Source organism: Apus apus, chromosome 19 (genome assembly GCF_020740795.1).
Source record: "Apus apus isolate bApuApu2 chromosome 19, bApuApu2.pri.cur, whole genome shotgun sequence".
In the NCBI taxonomy this organism is placed as follows: domain Eukaryota; kingdom Metazoa; phylum Chordata; class Aves; order Apodiformes; family Apodidae; genus Apus; species Apus apus.
The window spans coordinates 10,837,127-10,858,266 of NC_067300.1; the positions used below are offsets into that span (position 1 = coordinate 10,837,127).

Genomic DNA, 21,140 nt, shown 5'->3' on the forward strand with positions numbered 1-21,140 from the left:
CTGCGGGACAAGCCAGCGGGTCAGCGGGACGGGGCGGGAGGGGACCGGGACCCCCAGCCCTGCGCTGGGTGCGGAGCGGGAGCGCGGCGCGGCGCGACCGAGCGGCAGGTGCCGGAGCAGGAGCCCTTTATAGCGCCTGGAAGAGCATCTCCATGTTGGTGCGGGCGAGCGGCCAGCCCCCCGGGGGCTGGGGAACCTCCTCTGGGGAGAGCGGGCGGCTGACGGGGACACGGGGCGGGGGCGGAGGGACCTGCCAGCCCCGGGGACACGGGGATGGGGCTGCGCTCTGCCCCGCTGGCGGACCCCGGCCCGGCAGGCCCCGGCTGGCAGCGGACAGGGCAGCTCCGGCAGCAACTCCGGGCCAAGCGCGGAGGACAGGGGGGAGCAGGGGAGCTCGGGGAGAAGCAGCCCCCATGGGCAGTGCCTAGCGCTGCTCCTGGGTTGGAGGAAACTGCTCGGCCAAGGCGTCGGCAGCACCTGGCTCCGGCCCTGGGGACTCCAGGGGCAAGAGGGACACGGGGCATCTCTGTGCAGGAGGGGGCTCGAGAGCTGCCCCAGGCAATCCATAGGGAACAACGAGCCGCCCACCTCTCTGGGCATGCAGCTTGGGAGCTGCAGGACCAACATGGGAACCAGGAATCCTGGGAGCTGGAACAGAACTGAATGTGTCTGAACAAGATGAACACCCCACACCTGACCCCGCTCAGCACAGAGACCCGGGACCCCCAGGCCCTGCCAGATCCAGTCCTTTTCCCCTGCTCCAGGGTCCCATCAGCTGGCTGCAGGGAGGTGCTCACAGAGCCCAGGGAATACTGTCTGAGGAGTGCTGGGGCGTGCAGCACTTCCCAACACCTCCAGGACCACCACTAGCAAGGTAGCAGTTCAGACCTAGTGCCAGCCACCCCACGTGGAACAGTCACTGCCAACGGTGTCTCAGTCCACCTGTCAGACAGTGCTTGTTCACAGTGGGTTTTTAATTAATTGCTTCACATTCAGGGATTCCTAACGAAATGTTCCATGATGGCAGCAGACTGGCATGGGAGCAACTGATGTTCCCAGGCCAGCTAGCCACACATCATGGTCCAGGCTCCTGGCCACAGCGAGCTCAAGGCTCCAGATCTGACCAGGTGCTGGAGCTGAACCTACCCCATCAGAGCCCACCTGCTCAGTTAGGAGGTCCTTCATGGATGGTGCAGAGCCACAGCCTGGCCCAGGGTGGGCAGTAGCCTGCTGCCTGCATGGCTCCCAGGCAGGGACCTCCGAGTTGAGGTGCTTTGCCCCAGGGGAGCTGTAGGGACAGCAGGCATTTGGGGGACCTGAAGCCATGGGTGCCTGGAGTTCCTCTCCAGCTGAGGGCTGTGCTGCCAGCAGCACCCTGCCAAGGGGAGTTGTGGCTGCTGGCCCCACGAGGCTAATCCCACCCAGCTCATCCCGCCCGGCTCGCCCCACACCCAGCTGCTGCCCAGGGGTGCAGTGGGTAGGAAGCGGAGCTGGCAGGGAGAGCAGCAAACAGGAAATGGGCTCGGTGGAGCATTGCTCCGGAGCCACCAGGAATGGAGCCCAGGCTAAGAATAGCAGAGCAGCCCCCCGCGCAGGTCAGCGCTGCTCGGCCGGGAAGGAGTGCTCCCGCCAGCGAAGCCCCTTGGCCACGGCCCCCGCAAGCTCCTGAGGGAGCTGCCGGGCAGCTGCGGAGCAGGACCTGCCATCCGGGAAGAGGAGAGCAGGAGGGGCCATGGGGTAGGAGAAGAGCCGAGCAAACATCGTGAGGAACAAAAGCAACTTGGTGCTGAGGGCTGAGGTGCCTGCTGGCACGGGACGGGGAAGGGACAGGGGCTCAGCCAGCCCCAGGCACTAAGGGGTCCCGAATACCTCCCACGCCTGCTCCAGGGTGTGGGGATTGCCTGCCTTCCCACAGGTAAGGTGCAATGCTGGGGTGCCCTGGGACCCCCAGCCACCACTAGCTGTGCTCCCTGAGCCCCTTGGCAGCCAGATCTGTCAAGTCTGGGCAGCAGCATGGCCGGGGGTCCAAGGCTACAGTGAGGCCTCACGCCCCTGCCCGCGCTCAGCAGAGCCGCCATCCCCACACCCGCTGATGGGGACGTGATGGGAAGTGCAGGCCCACGCGCAGCTCCCGCTTCCTCACCAAGCCCTGCTGTGTCCCCAGCTCAGGCCTTGGCCAGTGCTCTGCCACGGAATGGCGGCAGCAAGTGGGAGATTAATGGGATGGGATGGGAGGACCGCGGAACTCCCCATGGCCACATACTCACCACAAGGCAGCTGCATGCCCCGCTGGGCAGAAGACCCTCGCTCGCGCCGGGCTCAGAGTTGCTGCCCCAGAGGTCTCTGTGGGGCACTGGACCCCACCGCCCTGTCCCAACGGGCTGAGGGATTTATGGGACCCGTGTCCGCCGGGAAGGTGTCGGGGCTCTGGCTGCGCACACGCCGCCCTGGGCAGGACACCAGCCAATCTCCTCCCCGCGGGGGCCAGGCTCAGCTGGAATGGACCCACTTCGGTGCCTTATTGGCTTCTGTAGCCACGTGACCATCCTGAAAAACATCATAATTAAGATACAAAACACTAGCCATAAACTAGCATTAAAAAGTGACAGAGGAGATAAGTGGGACCCCCACGCGCCAGGGGAGAGACACCCAGGGGGGAGATGGGGGGCAGTGGCAGCACCCACGGCCACACTGATTTACAGCCTGGGGCGGGAGGGAGGCGGCTGCAGGGCACGACGTCTGGGGAGGAGTGTGAGCCCATCGCAGACACTCAGCACCATGGCTGCCCGGAGCCTCCCTGGCCTGAGGGGTCCCCTCGGCAAGGGAGGATGAGAGGGGGCTCCTCTGCGCATGGTGCCTGTGGCCAGCAGCTCTGCATTTGCCAGAAGGGCACAAGAGAAAAGAGGGTGTCCCTGGGCCAGGGACATGGCAGGGCAGCCAACCCCTGGCAGTGGGGGCAGGTTTGCCATCTGAGTTCTCCCACCCTCCACCGCTGGGTACAATTCTAACCTGCAAGCATGGCACTGGCCACAGGGCTCAGCTTTCCAACTGCCCTGTGAAAACACAAGGGCAGCACAGCCAGGAGCTGGGGCCAGAGGCCACAAGTGTCACCTCCCATCCTGCCAGAGCAGGGACTTGCTCCTGCTGCCAGCCCCACACTCCGGCCATCCATCACCGCAGCATCTCCCGGTGTGTTTGCACACAGGCCCCGCTTGTTGCCTTGTCCTGAGAGGGGTCTGGCTGCTGCAGCCCCCAGCCCCTGTGCTGGTGCAGGCACCCAGAGTGGCAAGGCAGGAGCCACAGCCCTGAGCTCAGGAAGGGTTTGTCCCCTCTCAGCAGCAGCCAGGGTGCAGTCCTGACTTGGCACAACAGCAACGGGCCCTGTGGCCCACCCACACCGAGTCAGGGGGAACAGGGAGCCCCCAGGGCTGTGGCCACAGGGAGCAGAGCAGGAGCAGTGAGCCACACAGCCCTGCTTGTTTTTTCCTCGCTCTGCAGCTGAAGAGAGAAGAAAAACTAATGAAAACAGAGCTCTGGAAGAAGCTCCAGGCCCAGGGCGGCTTCCGCCCCGATCCCCAGCAATTATCAGCCACATGCCAGATGTTCCGACGCGATGCCAATGTCAGAGAAAATAAATCTGTGGCAGGTTCAAGGTCCCTGCCGGGCCGGCACGCAGCAGCTCATGGCTCAGCACCGCACGAGGCGGGGACGGAGCTGCGGGGCAGCGCGGCCGCTTCCTCCCGCCAGGCATTGTTCCCCCGGGAAGCCCCGGCCCCACGCCGCCCGCTCGCTATTTTTGCAGCAAGGTGCTTTCGGGGGTAAATACGTCCCCACCGGCCTTGGGCACTTTCCTTTGCACCGGTCGTTGCCAAGGCCGTGGCCCAGCTCCTGCAGCGGGCAAGCAGCCCCGGGTCAGGGCCAGTGCATGGGCCACAGTGCAGCCCGACAGGTCCCAGCCAGTGGCGGGAAGTGAATTTGGGAAGGCCACTCCAGAGCAGCCACAGAGGGACTGGGCAGAGCTGGCTCCTGTCAGGGCGGGTGCATGGGACTCCTGCAGCACATACCAGTGCACACAGAACCCATGCTGAAGGCTGTGGGCTGCCCAGATGTCCATGGGGACAGGGAGGAAGTGCACGCTGGGGTGATGTTTCAGTGGCCACAGCACCCAGGAGAAAAGGATTGGGCATCCAGCCACACAGGTCTGTGGGGGTGTGCTGGGGACAGGACAGCTGCTGTTGAGGGCTGGGGATGGGTCCCAAACTCACCGTTCTTCCACAGCACTTCCAAGGCCAAAGAACTGGGACAGCCTTTGTGCTCCCAACAGGCCCAAGCACTGACACTTCCATCACCAAAGCCCCAGTGACTGCCCCATCTCGGATGGTCACGGCGCAGCTGGAGCCGCACCACCCACTGCAGCTTTGGCTCCTCACTGGTGCACAGCCTTGATGCTCAGCAAAGCATATCTATCTCCTGCTTGGATTTTATCTCCATCCACTCAGCTTATCGGCAGCGGGGCAGCCCTCCTGCCTGCGCCACGTTCCCGGAGCGTGCCTGCAGCAGGTGTGGTCAGCACTACTGTTTGCCAGATCTGGCTGCCTGCACCACCGGCTGCCCGCAGTCCCTGACTCTGGGGCCTGTGCCGATAATGCGCGCAGTGAGGACTTTGGTGATAGCGTTCCTGATGACATTACCTTGTCCCCCACATTCTTCCGATGCCACGCACGCCTCGGCTCGGGCAGCCCAGCCACCTGTGCAGATGGGGTGCAGGCAGCGCCGGCAAGCGCTGGTGGTCTCCTCCCGGGGGGACGCATTGACATATCAGTCACATAGTTCTGCATAATTGGGACTTGGATGCAGCCTCTCTTTATGTTTCCTCTTGGCAGTTGCCAACAACATGAAGTACTCCTGGGTCAAAATGACAGCCTTTTGTTTACTATTCCTGCTTATGTGCCTCATTTTCTTCAAGGATAAGAGCTCTTTATAGGAATCTTTATTGTGATGAGGTTACCAGAGAGAAAGATTTCTCTCCAGTTTTCTCTCTCTCTCTCACAGCTGATTAGCAGGGTCAGCTTGTGGGGACAGGGACATGAAGCTCAAATCCAGCACCCACCTCAGGGTCCACACAGCCATAAGCCACATCTGCTCTGGCACAGTCCTACCTCATCACCACACAGCCCCATGCAGGGGTAGCCAAGCATGGGTACCATGCCCAGCAAAGGTGCCATGAAACCAAACCACCTCCAGGAGCTTGGGGAGGAACTTACCAGGAGCAGACACCTCTTGTTACCATCTGGGCTGTAGTCGTCCGTCCTTCATCTGCCCTCTGTAGCGGTGACCAGCCCCATCAGAAACACCAGGAGCAATTCTGGCACCTGCCCTTGGCAAACCGAGACATGAGAGAACTGTGATAGTCCAGTAAACAGCAACCCACCAGTCTGTTGCATCAACTGACCGGTTTTCAGGCTTGAACTCCAGAGGGACAGTGACTGGACAACAAGTGAGGGAAAATGTGAGAGCAGTTGGTGACAAGATGAGGAGAAACTCAGGGAATTGATGTGGCCAGTGATGGACATCAATAGAAAACTATCCCCAGCCCTGTAAGACACTCCACAGGACCATCCCAGCAGATCCTTCACCCATTGCTGGGATGACACGACCACCACAGACATGATGACCCAGCCCCACTGCACAGCCCTGTCCCAGCCAGCAGCCGTGAGGTGACACTCCTGGGAACAGCAACCCTTTTTAAGAGAGCAGCTTATCCTTGAAAGTTACTTTCCGAAGGTCAAGAGTTGGACTTTGACAGAGCAGCCTGACAAACGCATCTCCCAAAGTCCTTGGGCCTGATAATGTATGTCCCATGCAATGTTGACACTAGTGATCCACCAAAGATCAGGTTAACAAGTTTGACGTTAGTGACAGCGTGATTTGTTCAGCGCCGGCTCTGGATTCATAGAGCCGCTGGCCTTCGGTGATAAACTATTGCACTGCACGCACGAGGCTGTGGCAGTTGTCACCAGCCGCGGCTCCGAGATGAAAAGGAAGCAGAGGGCTAATCAAAATACAGTGGTCAGTAGAGGCTGAGCTGGAAATTAAAATATGCTGGTACTTTTCCCACTCCAGTCTTGCTCTTCAGGCAGCCCTTGTGCCAGTGCAGGGTGAGGGGAGAGGCCACCTAACCCCACTGCCTCTCACTTGGTTTGGACAAACCCAACACCCCATGTGTGCAAAGCATCCTCTGCCACCTCCCTGGGAGCCCCAGCACCACTGACCTTCAGGGCCCCCTTTGGGGAATAAATCCAGGTCAGAGCATCAAAGCCATTCAAGCTGCACCATGGAGGGGAGAATCACTGGGAATAAGAAAAAGTAACACATCGGAGAGGGCAGGAGACAGGAAAGCACTTGGCAGAGGAGCAGGGTAGCATGGCTCATGCTAGGATTGAAGCAAGGACGTGCTCTCTAGGAGGGCACCTCTCTGCCCTGCAGCTGGTGACAGACCTCCCACAAAAACTGCTTATTACAATCCAGCAGCTCTATGGGCAAAGCCAGGAGCTCCACTGGTGACAAAACCCTTGAGCTCAGGAGAAATAAGGGGTGGGCTGCATCCCCCCATGCCCAAAGGCAGCCACTTGACTGCTAGTTCTTTGTCATAGACTCTCCCATTATTTTAATCAGCGTGGGGGGGTGGGGTGGGGGTGGGTAAATCCTAAACACTCTTAAGCATAAGAGCTCCTAAACATTTAAAAGGAAGAATTTCCATCTTTTGAGTCCAGCAGTGGCAGCCCTGTGGGGCGAGCAGCAGCGTGGCTGCTCACTTGGGGCAGCAGCCCTGAGGGGGCCTTAAGGACGGGCTCTAATGGGCACAGAAACATAAACAAGAAAAGTGCTTTGTCTTTTAACCCACACCCACCTCAGCAACACAAGAGATGGCGAAATGATTTCTGCAGTCTCTCTCTGGAGCACGCTGGTCAAGGATTTCTGGTGTTTGCTTGTTTGGATTGTTCCTCCTGCCTGCAGCAGCTGCTGCTGCATGGGTCTGCTCCTGCTGCTGGTGCAAACCCTCCTCCCGCTGCACCCACAGCCACAGCTGCCCACCCCAACCACCCGTGTCCTGGCCCTCCCACAGAGAGGAACCCCCCAGGTGACAGCAGTGGTGTGGCTGTGTCACATGGAACAGGGTGAGCACCCCAGGCTGCAACAGTGGTGACCAAACAGAGAAAACCCATCCTGCCACCCTCTCCCCGTGGCCCAGGCAGGGCAGCACCGTGTGTCCATCGCACAGCAGGGTCCAGAGGGTGTGCAAGCCTTCACCCCCACCCTGATCCCACTTGTGCACCCACCTCACCCCCAATCACACCGAAGCCTTCTCCAGACCCACAGAAGATTCCAGCTGCTCCACAGTAGGATGGCACAGGCAGGACAGCACCATGGCTACCACCTGGAATCATCACCCTGATGATGAAGAGCTGCTGCTGAGGGGGGAAGATGCAAGGGAACAGCAGAGGCCACAGGTGCAGAACAATTCACATTTATTAGTTCATACAGCTAACACTCGCTAAACATGCGTTCAACACTTATTGGTCACATTTCCACAGGTAGTCAAGTCACAGAGCAGAGCAGCAGAGAAGGCAGGTCGGGCTGACACGGACCCGTGCTGGTTCCTCCACACCAGGGGGACCAGCTGTGCCCGAGACACACGGGCAGAAACATCCCCTTGGTGGCAGCTCCGCGCGCAGCACGGTGCCCGCTCCTCAGACACTTCTCCTGCCCCAGCCAACGCTCACTGTGTGTCATGCCGAGGCAACATCCTGCTTCCCTGATTTATACAAGGGATCGTGGGAAAAATGAAGTGTTCTGCTGGGAGAAACCATCACCTGGAACATCAGCGAAGGACCCAAAAGACCAGGATCAATCCATCTTGGAAATATCCTGCAAACCAGCACAGGGCCGACAGAAGCACACGGCAGGGCAGTGGACCTGCTCCCTCCTGGAGCTGCCCTGCATGCTCACACGAGGGCTCTGCCAGCTCCCAGGCTACAAACACAGCCTCTGCATCACCTCTGCACCAGGACAGAGCTGGAACTGGCCCGTGGTTTGCTGGGCACCAAGCAGCACCAAATTGGCAAGAGCCACATCCTGCCCCGCAGCTGCGGGCAGGGGCTGCGCTCTGCCGGGGGGATGCTGGAGCTCAGCCCCCAGCAGCACCACAGGCCTCCCCACTGCGCGGGGACACACGGCCACAGCAGCAGGACACAGCAGTGACTGTCACCACCACGGCACAGCAGTGCCAGGTGGGAGCACGGGAACAGCCCAGCACCTTCCCGCAAGTCCCGGCGGGATGCGAAGTCAAAGCCGTCGCCCGCGGGTTGAAACGCTGCGGCAGAAACAGGAGCCCAGGCACAACCCAGGGGGAGGGACACAAACCTCCAGCCGCCACCGCCCGTTCTCCGCTGGCCATGAACATGGGCAGGATTTTGTTTTTCACACAATCCCTTTGAGATGATAAACAGGATGTCACACGAGGTAGTTTTGTTATGGAAATCGAGTCAATAATGTTATCAACTATTACAAGACATTTTATAAATTGAAAGAAAACAATGAATCACAAAAGGCTTTGTTAAGGTTGATCGTCATCTGGTTTCAATTTCTGTTTCTTTTTGCCTTTGGGGGCATTTCTTCCACTGAACCACGTTGCTTCCTTCATAGACTTGTTAGAGGTCAGCTGCACAGGAGCTCTTTTCAACTTTTTTTTTTCCCCAAGGGGAAGATATTGCCTGGATTGGCCTCCCCAGTCTTTTGCAGGGCGGGTTTAAACTCAGATCTGCAGCTCCCGGCCAGTGAGACTGCTGGGAAGGTGGGTGTCAGCCCTGCACACTGGTGCTGACTCTTGCTCGGTGCCAGCACTGCCCGTGGCTGCGCCGGGCGGGATGAGCCCTTTGGACACCCCTTTGAGATGCTCTTCCCATCAGACCACCTCAAATCTTTTAGCAGGCAAACTTCCCAAGAGCCAAACCAAAAGTTTTTTGCCCTATAATCTCCATATGGGGCTTCACTCAGCTTTCAATGGGTCCTCCAAACAAGCCATGAAAGAAGCAGCTTTTTGCAACATCAAAACTAGGGTTTCTCTGCGTCACATTTTAAATACTTATCCCTGAGCTTCTGTGTGTTGGAAACAACACACGGTGAACCCAGAGAAACACCACAGCTTGATACTGACATCCTATGTATTACCCTCGATTTATACATCATCTACAACTTAAAAATTAGCTTCATACTTAAAACTAGTTCCCCAAGTTTCCCCCTTTCTCCTGCCCTTTCTGTGGCAGGGATGATTGCCGCTTATTATCCTGAGAAATACAGAAATAACATTTTCACAGACACCAAGCTTCACAGCTTCAGATCAAAACCAAGAAGAAAAAATGAACAGTAAATAGCACGTTCACAGGAGAATCTTTTTTTTGTTTGTTATTAAAAATGCAGTAAAGAAAAAAGAAATTCAAGTTTTTTTTAAAAAAAGGTTGGTTTGAAGGACAACACTTAAACCCCTTAACCTGAGGTGGCTGCAGTTCTGTGCAGGAGCCTAAAGGGCAAAGTGCAGGTGAATCCTGCCCTGCAGGGAGAGGGAGGAACTGGCAACAAGAGGCACCACATGAGCTCCAGCCTTTGCCTGGGCAACCGGCAAGATGTTATTAACAATTAGACAGGAGCTCATGTGTCTGCAGGACGCTGGAGTCACCTCCTGCTCCACTGGTTTTGCCCAGAGCCCACCAGTTTTGAGGTACCAGGCAGCCCTGAGCATCCTGCCCATCCCCCATCCCAGCCCTCCAGAGGGGCTGGGCACACTGAGGACAAGGACCTGCCACCGACATGCACAGTAGAGTCCAGGCTCAGCTCACAGACAGAAGCCTGACCCAAAGGCAGAGGAAGAAAACCCAGGGGCTTTCCGAAGGCTTTTGTTCAGGTCCTGGGGACTCACCATGTGGTGGGGACTGAGCTCCATCTGTGACAGCAGCAGCTCTGCTCCAGCACTGGGCCACAAGCTGCCAGGGACACAGCCCTGAGGACACCACAGCAGAGCTCCTCTGCAGGCAGGAGACTCAGCACTTCAAATTTATGTCCCAAGTCTCTGTTCAGATTAAAAGTAGCTCTTCAGCTTTCCATCTGCACAAATACTATGAAGGAGAGGAGGGGGTCAGTCAGCCAATTCATCTTTCAAATCGGGGATAAAAATTGACTTGTCATGGCAGAAAATTCTACCAAAGACTATTATTGTTGATTGATTCCTCTATGACAGAAGGTCAGATAAGCAAGAGCAGATAGATACCAAAGATAATGAACTTCCCCCTACTAGCATTAAGCACAAATAAAATATGAGTCCCTGTAAACCGAATGTTAGGTGAAGAATGGAACAAAAATTCCACCTTTCCAGGGTGTCCTTCAAACCAAATTCACAAATACATCTACTGACTGACCTAATGTCTCTACATCTCTAGCTACATTCCTACCTTCTCATAATACCTGAGTTTGCAATGCAACACATTCACTTTACCCTGTTTAAAAAATACAAGTCATTAGAGGACTTGGTGCAGAAGATATTAAGTGTGACTGCTGGGGAGCTGGGTCTGGGGTCAGCGTTTGAGCTTCTCCCTTACTCGTCAGTTTAGCAAGGCTCTTCTGCTCCCCACAACAAATGGGTTATTTGGTAACGGATACTGCTGCCAATCAACCTCTGCAAAATTTGCTTTATACAACAGAAAATAGAACATTATGGTCTATTCATCATCATAAATGAATTCAGGCTTTTTGCTGCTGTTGATACAGCATTAGTCTTGGGAGTAAATTTTGGATAAACACAGAATATTTAGCAGAATATTTGTGTTGGGTATTTGGCAAGGAGATGACCATTTTGAAGTACACTAGTTAAAACAAACTCTTATTCCTCAACAGATCATAGTAATTCAGTAACTGCAGAATACTCCTATGCAATTGTAACAATTCCTTGAGTGTATAAACAGCAAGCCAGAAGATAACCCGTAATAAAGAGATCACATCAAGCTATTTGGAAATTAAACTTAAAAGCTGAGAAACACTTTCTAACTCACAAACAGATACACTAAACTCTTCCCTTGTACACTTGAGGTATAGGCTGTATGCAGAAGGCTTCCTGAGAAATCCACGCTTGTCTCATTTTACAGTCAGGAAGTAAATGAGATTTACGGAACGCCCCTTGGATTGTGAAGGTCGCTCAAGCTGAACTGCTGCTGAGCCCAGCAGCTGTTACCCGTAACATCCTACTTAAATAATGACAATGAGCAGCTTTTGGAAAAGGGAAACCATCCTGCTGGACGATGCCCCAGCGAGACTGCCCATGATCAGCCCACAGGGCCTCTCCTGGGAGAGCCCTGCCCGGGACACGGCACCACCAAGGCTGGACCCAGAGGGTGCCAAGGCCACTGAGTCCCTTGGGATGCAGCTCAGGGAGCACTCGCTGGGAGAAGAGGAAGGAAAGACAATTTTGGTGAGCAAGATTTCTCTCCTGTTCATCACCACGTTCATCTGGCAGCAGTTCCAGCACCTCTGAGTAGGCCCCACTTTGTGCCACACAGCTGTCACCAGGAGAAGACAAAAAGGTACCAACTGGCCCTTCCTACCCCGAAGGAACAGAAGCTGTTATACAAAATATTTTTTAAACAGCATTCAAACATTTGTTGATGAACCTTCTTGCTACATTATCATCAGATTCATATCTAAGGACACAGGGAAGGAAACCCAGCCAGGGCAACAAGGCTGCCTAGGAGAGTCACTGAGTCCTCCAATGTTAATTCTTAATGAAGGAATGAGAACAAGAGCATCTCATCCAACCTCCCCACTACCAGCAGCAGGAAGCCAGGAGGCTACTCATGAGAATACTCATTTTCAGATGAACACCAGCACTTAGCAACTCCCCAAACAGCTAACCAGTTAGTTGTCATTAAACCAGTTCTCTCCGCAGAAGTGTGGAGGCGCAAGATGGAAAATCCAAGCCCTGCAACACCTAGGACAGAACAGTTCACCAAGTACTGCACTAACACCATTTTTTCCTGTTAAGAAGGGATCCCACAAGTAGCAGAACAGTCCTGGCAGAATACAACTATGGATTGTGCATTCCCCAAGTCCAGCAAAGAAAGCCATGCCAGGGGACACTGGAGTCTCCTGTCCCCATTACACAGGTCACATTTAACCACAGGGTATGTTAACTGGTCCCAGAAACAGGCTGCCTGGGATTGGTGCAATGCAGAAGCTCCTCAGTGGTCACCACCTTGGAGAAATACACTAAAAAGGGCAACTCTGCCTCTTCCCTAAGTAGGTTTTTCCTGCTTTTGTGAACCTAAAATGGATGTTAAGGAAGCAATGAGAAATTACTTGCAGTTCTCTAGCAACAAGAGTACCTTTGTGTCACACCAGCAGGCTGCTACAACTGCAGCAACCCCACTCAGTGGCACGGAAAGCCTGCAGCAACAGGGAGGCAGCAGGGGCCAGGGCAGAGCCCCCTCCTGCCGCCCTCGCACCTCTCAGCGCTGCCGTCCCGCTGGGATGGGGGAAGCACAGGAGCCACCACTGCACCTGGAAACCACCAGGAGGAAATAAACCAACTGGCTAGACAGACTCTTCCTTCTCCTCCACTCCCTGCCTTTTAAAAATCATTCTTATATTTAAAGAAAGAAAAAAAAAAAAGCTTGGCACTTCTCTAACACCCGCTTCTCCAAACCCGTCCGCTGGGGACACCGACAGCTCCGGCGGCGCGGTGGGGCCGTGTGCTCGCTACGACAAAAGCTTTTGGATACAGATCACAGGAAGAGCAGTGCATGAACAGCATCTTCTCCTTGAGGTAGTCTTAGTCATCTCGGTCCCCAGCCCCCAAAATACAAAAGAACTAACCCTAACAAACACTGTAACATTAAACATCTTCACATTCTGTAAACCGCTGGAGAACGCATCTGCTGCATTCATACAGAACCATGTGCATCGTGTTGAAGATCATACATTCAACTCTGTCGTGAAATAAATAGATAGGAAAAAAGAGTAAAAAAACAAAAACAAACAAAAAAGATTCTTGCTACACTGGCAGGGACAGCCACTGCCCCATCCCTGCCTGGATGGCGTTTGCCCCTCTCTGGGTGAGCCGGCTCCCTGCCGGAGGCGCAGCGAAAGGCACCGGCCGGGGCGAGCTGGGCTCACTCTTTGCTCACACTTGTCTTGCAGGAATGTAGAACAGCCTTAAAGAGGAGAGGCAGCTGCTCCAGGGGGACATTCACCATTTTTCCTGGTAAGAAAATAAAACAGAATTATCAGCCACTCCTGAATCAGATTTCAGAGACACCTAAGCCTGCAACGCTGGAGATGGTTTTACCTTGAACCTCTCAGCGAACCAGTTAATCATCCTAGTGCTACATTAGACATTTGATATTCATTTGGACACAACAGGATTTATTATTTACTGAATTGAAGGCAAAATAAATGGGCCAAGTCAGATCAAAATGGTTTCTCCACAATGGCACAGTATTTATAGAAACTGGGAAAGCCTAAATCCCATCTCTCCTCAAACTCCCTTGTTGATCTCAATGAGTAAATTACAAGAGCTCCTCTGTGATTATTATCTAGTTTGTTACAACAGAGTAGGATAAAACACACGGAGCCTTGACACAGGGAGGCAAGTATCTCCCTTTGCCATAACATCCAGGAACAATGTTTTAGTAACATCAGACCTTGTAGATCTCATCAGTGACACAACTGCATCTGAAAATTTGCCCACAGATTTCAGAGGTCCAGGTGGGCTGAGATCTTGGGGTTATGCTGCAGATCTGCTCCTTGCTCGGCTCAGCACCTGCTCCTTAATTAGGCAGCGTTTCAAGGATCTCTCTATTTCTTATAACTACTCAAACCAGATTGCACCCTTTTGAGACAAAATGCCTCCAAGGTGGGACTGAGAGGAAGAAAATAAAATGAGAACCTGACTGAAGTACTTAAAGGGCAGCAGGTCAGAGCCAGGCAGGTCTTCCCAGAGCAGGACCCAACACTGTGACCACCAGCATCACAGGGACAACTTGCAAAGAGCCACCCTGACGGGGTGAGCTGGGGCAGCAGGAGGGCAGCTTAAAGGCAAGTAACAAGCTTCAATAGAAAAAGGTCCCCCACAAACATCCTCCACCAAAGTCAACAAGAATTTCACTGTTATAAATTAATTTTCTTTTAAAACCAACTTCATAACTTGCACATGATCCCAGTGGGAGAAGAGCTCAGAAAGTTACCTGCAATGTATCGTATCTCTGGCAAACACATCATTAGATCTGGGAAGCGGTTGGGCTGGTGTGGGTACTTGTACTCAGTGAAGTCCTGGCAGACGTACCAGTACCGCTTGTTGAGCTGCTCCAGCTGGGACGCATTGCTCAGACCCCTGATGTCTGCAAGGGAATATGACCAGTGACAACGCGACAAAAACATTCTAGAAGAGCAGCAGCCTCACACTTACTACCTCTTATTCAGGAAAGACTGATGGCTAAAATGCTAAGCTGGGTCTCTGCTTCAGGGACTGGCTTCAAGTGCCCAGTTGGACAAATACTAAACCTCCCACCTTCCTTCCAGGCATGCCTGCATCATGGATGCACCTTTCCACATGTCTCTGGGTATAGGATTCCCTTCCAAAACCACCAGGAAAAGAGCAGCAATGTCCCAAGCTGCTCATCTGCACAGCTCCATGGATGCTCCTGGAGGCAATACCTTCAGCAACTTGAAGCCCTTTCTGCCTGGTGGAAAGCAGCTGAGTGTTAAGGTTTAGTCATTACAGGCGATCGAGGATATGACTTCCCTGGACAGATACATGTTGATTCTAGCTCTAGCATCTTGGCTGAGGAAGGTGCTCAACCCTCTAATTCAAGGTATCACCACATTTCCCTGCATCTGCTTAAGAATTATGTCATATGAGCTTTAGAAATTTGTCAGCTTCTTATTTGTAAATTCAGCTGCACTAATGTCAGGTGATGTACACAAAGGAAAAATGGACTTTTCCAAGCTACCAAACTGGCAGGAAGGCCCCACTGCCCAGCATAACCAACAGCATCAGCATGCTGCTGCATCCTGGGAGGGATCCCGTGCCCTGGAGCAGGGAAGCTGCAGCACCACGGTGCAGGCTCAGAGCTGCGAGACCATCTGACGGAAGAGACATTTATCTACTGCCCAAAAGCTGACTTGTAAAAATAATCCCCAGGTATTTCACATAAAAAATTGCAAACTTCAACTAAAAATAAAAGAAGACAGGAAGTTAATGAAAATACATTTCAGAAAACAATGGAGACAGCTCGAGAAGTGCATTATCCAGTGTCAGGAAACTGCCCAGGGAAGCAAACCGGAACCTCAGCCCGGCACGGACTGACGCGTCAGCACTATCTGCTGCTGGAAGCACGGGGGGAGGAGAGGACCCACAGCACGTTTCACAGACTGCAACTATCTTTCACTGCACAAAAGACTTTGGGGACATTTATTTCCAAAATTACAGCTGAACACCATCCATTGAGCATTTGCCTCTCAACGGCTGTCTTCATTTACAACATGAAGAAGTGTCCTGTGAGGCCCCACAGACGTGGCACCATGACAGATGCGTGGGAAAGGGATCCACAAGCAGTGTATTGAGACAACAGGCAAGAGTGGAGACAGGGACAAGCACAACAAACAAACTAGATCTGTTCCAAAATATTTCAGACCACTACAGTTGTTAGGAAGTGACCAGGAACTTCCTTCATGTTTGAGAAATGACTGTGGATGGATTTGGAAATGTCCAGGGCTTGTAGCAGGCTGGGCTTTAATGGGCTGGGGCATCAACTGAGGGTCCAGTCCCTTTTCAGGCAGAATCCACTGCCTGCCCATTAATATTTCATTTGGGATTACTATTCCCTTTAGAGAGTTAGTATTAGGTATAGAATCTAAATAGTAAGAAGCCAACTAGATGACCAAAGTATCTACCCTGAAGGTAAACATTTCCAGGATTTCTCTACATGGATACCCAAGCTCTGCAGGTCCAGAGAGGGTTCTGAGCTTGAGTCCTCAAGGGTCTCAGAGCCCTTCTTCCCATTTCTCATCAGGGAAGCAAAGACTGCTCAGAATGTTTTGGACAGTTTCTCCAGTGGGACTGATACCTCCTCTTCATCGACTCACCCTGATTGAGGAAGTTAATGGCTTTCATGCACGCGTACTCCTCGTTGCTGACCTTCAGCTGGTTAAATTTGCGAAAGAGGTAGATCAGCCGCTCCATCACCTCCATGCCCTCTTCACTGAATCTGGAGGACAGAGATCACACATCAAAGGACACAGTCCATGCAATAAAAGCAAGAAGCTTCAAAGTAACTTCAGAGATTTTAACATCTTGCAATAGAATTCAAAAAATCCTCATCAAAACTGCTTCAAGTGTGCTGGCACCATTAGGTTCATGTAGAAGGAAAAGAACTCAGTTACAAACTTGACTGCTGCAGGTGTTTTAGAAAATGGAGTTTTAACCATCTCATGGCACTTCAGTTCATCACCAGCCTGCTCTGACAGAGGAAAAGGTTTGATGGACCCACACTTTTTGAGTGCTTGTAGACACACTCTATGCTTCTGTTTCCCTGCACTTCAGTGAGGATTGTGCACATGCTGTGTCCCCCTACCCTTCCCCCTCAAACTGCATGTGCAGGATTCATTGTGCTTAGTAAAGATCCAGCCAGAGAAGCAGTGCTGCTGGTGTGGACTGTCAGGGATCCACTGCTGGGATCAGGATCCACCACCCACATCTGCCCTGACTCTGTGCCACTGCACGTTCTCCTGAGCACCCAGGCCTGCCAAGGGAAGTGGGCACACAGGTGGGCAGGAGCTGGCACACCATTGCACAGCAACCACAAACCTCCCCAAAATCTCCCAGGCAATTGCCTGGTGGAGATTCTGCAGGTGCAGACCAAGGCCCTCCTGCAAAAGGGGGTGCTGAACTGCCATGGGGTAGGCAGCAGGCAGAGGCAGAGCTGGAGTGCTCAGAGGGCTGCCAGTGCCCACAAACACACTCCAGAGACCATCCCACGTGTGCCAGTGGCCAGAAGGGCCTCTTGTGAACACCTCTCACAGCAATGCCTTCAGTTTCAAAGAAACCACATATTGCAAAAGTGCTCAGAAGTGGGACAGAAGTGTTCAGGGAAGCTTCAGCTGCACTCTAGCATTGTACTGCACAAGAATAAGAGCACAGCCAGAAAGCCATTTTTGAATAGAACAAAAATAGAACCTTTTCAGCAAATAATACCTTATTTTGGCATGTGTATTTGTTTACTTCAAAGTTATTTGTAAAATGCACGGTGGAGTTTGACTTCAGAGAAGTGAAAACAAGCTATCTGAACTGCAGGTCACTTCTTCAGGAAAGTAATATTGAAAGTGATGAAAGCCTTGTTGGCTAATCTAAAGTTGTACAAGTTTTCTTGCTCTCAAGTTGACACTAAAAATCTTGCAGGTGCAAGATTGCAAAGCTCAAGAAGTTAATGAGCACAAAGACCACTCAGTCATCTGTTGGGTTTAATTGTTTTTAAAGCATGCACATTTTTACCAGCCACTCATCACTTCATAAATCCAGGAGAGCTCTTCTCTCATTCCTGCAGTTGAACTGTCTTACTTTTCTGCACATACTTTCCTCCCCCTTTCAAACAAAGCTGTTCTGTTTTTCACAGCCCTATTTCTTCTCGAGGACTGACTCCTCCACACACTTTTCCTTACAGTTTACACCAAGCAAGTTGCTGGCTGGGAGTTACCAGGATCAGCTGGGGAGGAGGGGGAAGGGAAGCACTATCAGGAGTGCTGGGGGAGGTCAGGAATCTATTCACTTCATACTCATCTCTAGAAAAACAGCACAATAAAAGAAAACATTTGATCTAGCAGGCAAACAGAACATTTAGCCAGGTTTTAGGAGAGATTAAAACACAGGGGCTGGGGAGCCCATCCTGTGCATTTGTCACCTACCTAAGCATTCCCATTGCTCCCATCATTGTGCAAAATAAGAACAGGAACGAACCCCAGCCCAGCTCAGCTCTGCAAGATCCCTTCAGCCCGCCATGAGATCTAATGGACTTGGGTTTGCAATCACTGCTGATCGACACCAGAGGAACGGGGGCCCTTGGAGGAACCCACAAGTCAGACACCTCTCCAAAGAGCCCCTCTCAAATCCAAAGGGACCAGCTTTTCCACAAGTGCTGCAGACAGGGAGAGCAACACCCATGAACCGCCCCGCGGCCGCCCGCCGGCAGGGGAGCTTTGGCTGAGCTACCAGAGAGATGACTGGCAGGGAGCCAGGCAGCTCCAGACCCCTCATCTGTCCAACTTCAGTTAAATGGTTTTTTTTGGGTGTGCATTTTCCCATGTTACCGAAAACAATTAATGATACTTGAAAAGCCAAATCAGAAGCAGAGACTGCAGAAACATTGCACTCCCAAGAATACCTATTTTCATCCACATACACAGAGCTCTGAAGGACCAGCTCTGCATTGCTGCTTTCTGAAGGGCAAGGATTCCCCCTTTGTCTTCTTCTCATACCTCTTGCTTGTATTTACTGCAAACCCAAAATGAAACAAACACTTCTCTTTTGAGGATCTGACCAGGACAGCAGGAACAAGACAGCTGAATGCAGGAACAAGTGTTCTTATGATTTTCTACGACCCTTACAGTTCCTCACAGAAGCAGCACCAGATGCACGATGAATGGCCAAGCAGAACCTTTCCTGGGGGAACCTGCCCCAGGAAATGAAACACCTGGGTCCAGCCCTCAGCTCCTCCACTTGCTCCTGCCATGGTTTCAGCCAGCCCCTCTGGTCCTCAAAACAGATGCACAAAGGAACCTCAAGGAACCTTTAGACACTGCAATGGCTTAGGACCACAGCAGGATGTTAAATCTCTGCCCACCAGACACTTAGATCTCCTGGTGACTCTTGCAAAACCAACAAACCCAGCAAGGCCAGAGTGCAAATGGGGCAGATGTTAAAAGGGAAGGTGAGCAGCAGTTCCTGTAAATTCTACCTATTCTACCATAATCTGTGAGGCCGAGTCTGCTGCTCCCAAAAGGAGGAACTGCCTGGCACCAAGACTACGAAACAAAACACCCAAAGCAAAACACAACACCCTGACCAAAATGATAAATGAAAGGCAGGTTCCCAGAGCATCACATAGCACGTACTATGGAAAAAACAAAAGCTGAGTTGCAACATCTTTAAATTTATGTAATCAAAACAATGAAATAGCAATTAATAATGCCCACTTTGATAATGCAGACAACCAGCTCTGTGATCAACCCTTCCACTGGCTCACAGGGTTTTTAAGTAAGACCTTCCATTCTGTATCTCAGGGTTACCCAAAGGGTTGGTTAGTTTTATTCTCCCCACAAAAAAGGCAGCTTGTGGGGCTGTGCTGGAGGCAGACAGCACTGCTGCAGGAACTTCAAACAGCACCACACAGCACCATGAGCCTTCCCCTGCAGAAGGAAGCTTTGATTCAACACTGACTACCACTGGTGTACTTGCTAAGCCAGGAACAAAAAACAGAAAAGGCAAAAGCAGCAGGTGAGGTAACCTGTCCCAGGAGAGGTACCTAGCTGGTCACAGGGCCAGAAGCACGTGCCTGACCACTGTCTTCCCAACAGCTCCTCCATCCCTAAACTGTACTCCCATATCCAGGGGCTCAGCCTGAGGTCTCACCTGTGCAGCTCGTCATCAGAGGGAGAGTACTTGGAGGTGACATCTGCAAGGTCACCAAAGATCTGCTTGCTGTAAACAGTCAGCGAGGAGAGCAGGATCAGCTCCTGCCACGTAGAGCTGAGCAGGCAGGTATAGTCCTTGATGGAGAGCTCACAGAAGAACGGCAGCTTCTTGATCCAAGCAATCTGCCTGAAAAGCAATTCATCCGCCAGACGACACAACAAGGCAAACAGCTCTGCCTGCGTCACCTTATACCTGCAGGCACAGTTAACAGGAAGTTAATAATGGCATAAAACCAGTAACAAAACTGAATGACATCATCTGCGAGGCACCTGAACAGCAAGGCAAACACCACAGGAATCTGTGTGCAAGTGCCCAATGTGCTGGTGCCCAGAGCATCCCCTGGCAGTGGGAGCCACAACAGCCAGCACCCAGCTGGGGGCTGTGAGGGGAGACCCCCAGCCCTGGGGGCACCCTCCCCACACACAAGGTCTACACATGCCAGCCAGTCCCAGACTCGGGCACCAGCTGCCCACAGAACACAGTCTGATTTGCTGCCTGCACTAGGGCTGCATCTTCTCCCTGGGGCCGTGTCCCCCCAGCTGACCCCCTGCCCTCAGCAGCCCCCACAACAGCAGCTGGAGCCGCGTGTCCCCCTGGCTGGGACACAGAGCAGGGCCCTGGGACCTGCACCCACCCACCCGTCCTCGATGAGCATCGGGGTGCCCAGCGGCTCCAGGTCCTCCGCCGACACCAGCTGGTTGATGAGACTGTGTGACTGGGGGTCCAGGCTGCGTGTCTGGGGGGGCATCAGAGCCGAGTGAGCAGAGTAGCTAAAAAGGTGCGGCAGGTACTGGTAGTGCGTGGACACCGGCGTCCCGATGTACTGATCCCTGAGTGCAGCGAACCCGTTCAGCTCCACAGACCTACTGGAAAAGGAAAAGCTTTTTAATATACCCTCAAAGTTCCACCCGACCCGTTAAAGTGTTGCATCCAGCTCCAGAAATGTTAATAAAAACAGGGAGAGAAAACAGAATGGAAAACAGCATTTAAACCCGAGGCTGGAAATAGCTGAGAGCCTGCAGAGCAGATGCCTCATCACCTCATCCTGAGCCCAGCGCTGGTTCCACCTAAGGGAGATCTGGGAACTGCTGCTGAGCAGCCATTTGGAGAGCAAACCAGAAACACAACTGCATCCAGCAGTTCCATCCCAGCTTCTGCACAGAGCCAGAATTTAGGATTGTAAATTAAAAATTGACACAGCCAGTGAACACAAGTATCTCCCAGTTAAAGATGCAGCTGAAAGCAGATGGAAAGCCCACCTGAGATTCTGGTGGTATCTACACTCAAAGGCTCCATCAGGAGCCCAGTCAAGCAGTAACCAACACTAATGTAACACCATCAATTAGTCACC

At 52.8% G+C, this 21,140-nt stretch overlaps 1 protein-coding gene across 3 annotated transcripts in view; it reads right to left on the reverse strand.

The window, feature by feature from the left end:
* Nucleotides 1–7,512: 7,512 nt before the first annotated feature.
* The window catches only part of NR6A1 (nuclear receptor subfamily 6 group A member 1), a 78,367-nt gene continuing 64,739 nt past the window's right edge, over nt 7,513–21,140 (reverse strand). For 2 of the 3 annotated variants that reach the window (XM_051637015.1, XM_051637017.1), the window contains 5 exons: nt 20,428–20,655; nt 19,727–19,981; nt 16,189–16,310; nt 14,289–14,441; nt 7,513–13,303 (listed from right to left, as the gene is read on the reverse strand). In XM_051637015.1, coding sequence (XP_051492975.1) covers nt 13,215–13,303; nt 14,289–14,441; nt 16,189–16,310; nt 19,727–19,981; nt 20,428–20,655 — 847 coding nt within the window. In that variant the 3' untranslated portion in view covers nt 7,513–13,214. The remainder of the gene's footprint in view (nt 13,304–14,288; nt 14,442–16,188; nt 16,311–19,726; nt 19,982–20,427; nt 20,656–21,140) is intronic. The other variant, XM_051637016.1, reaches the window with a different exon arrangement.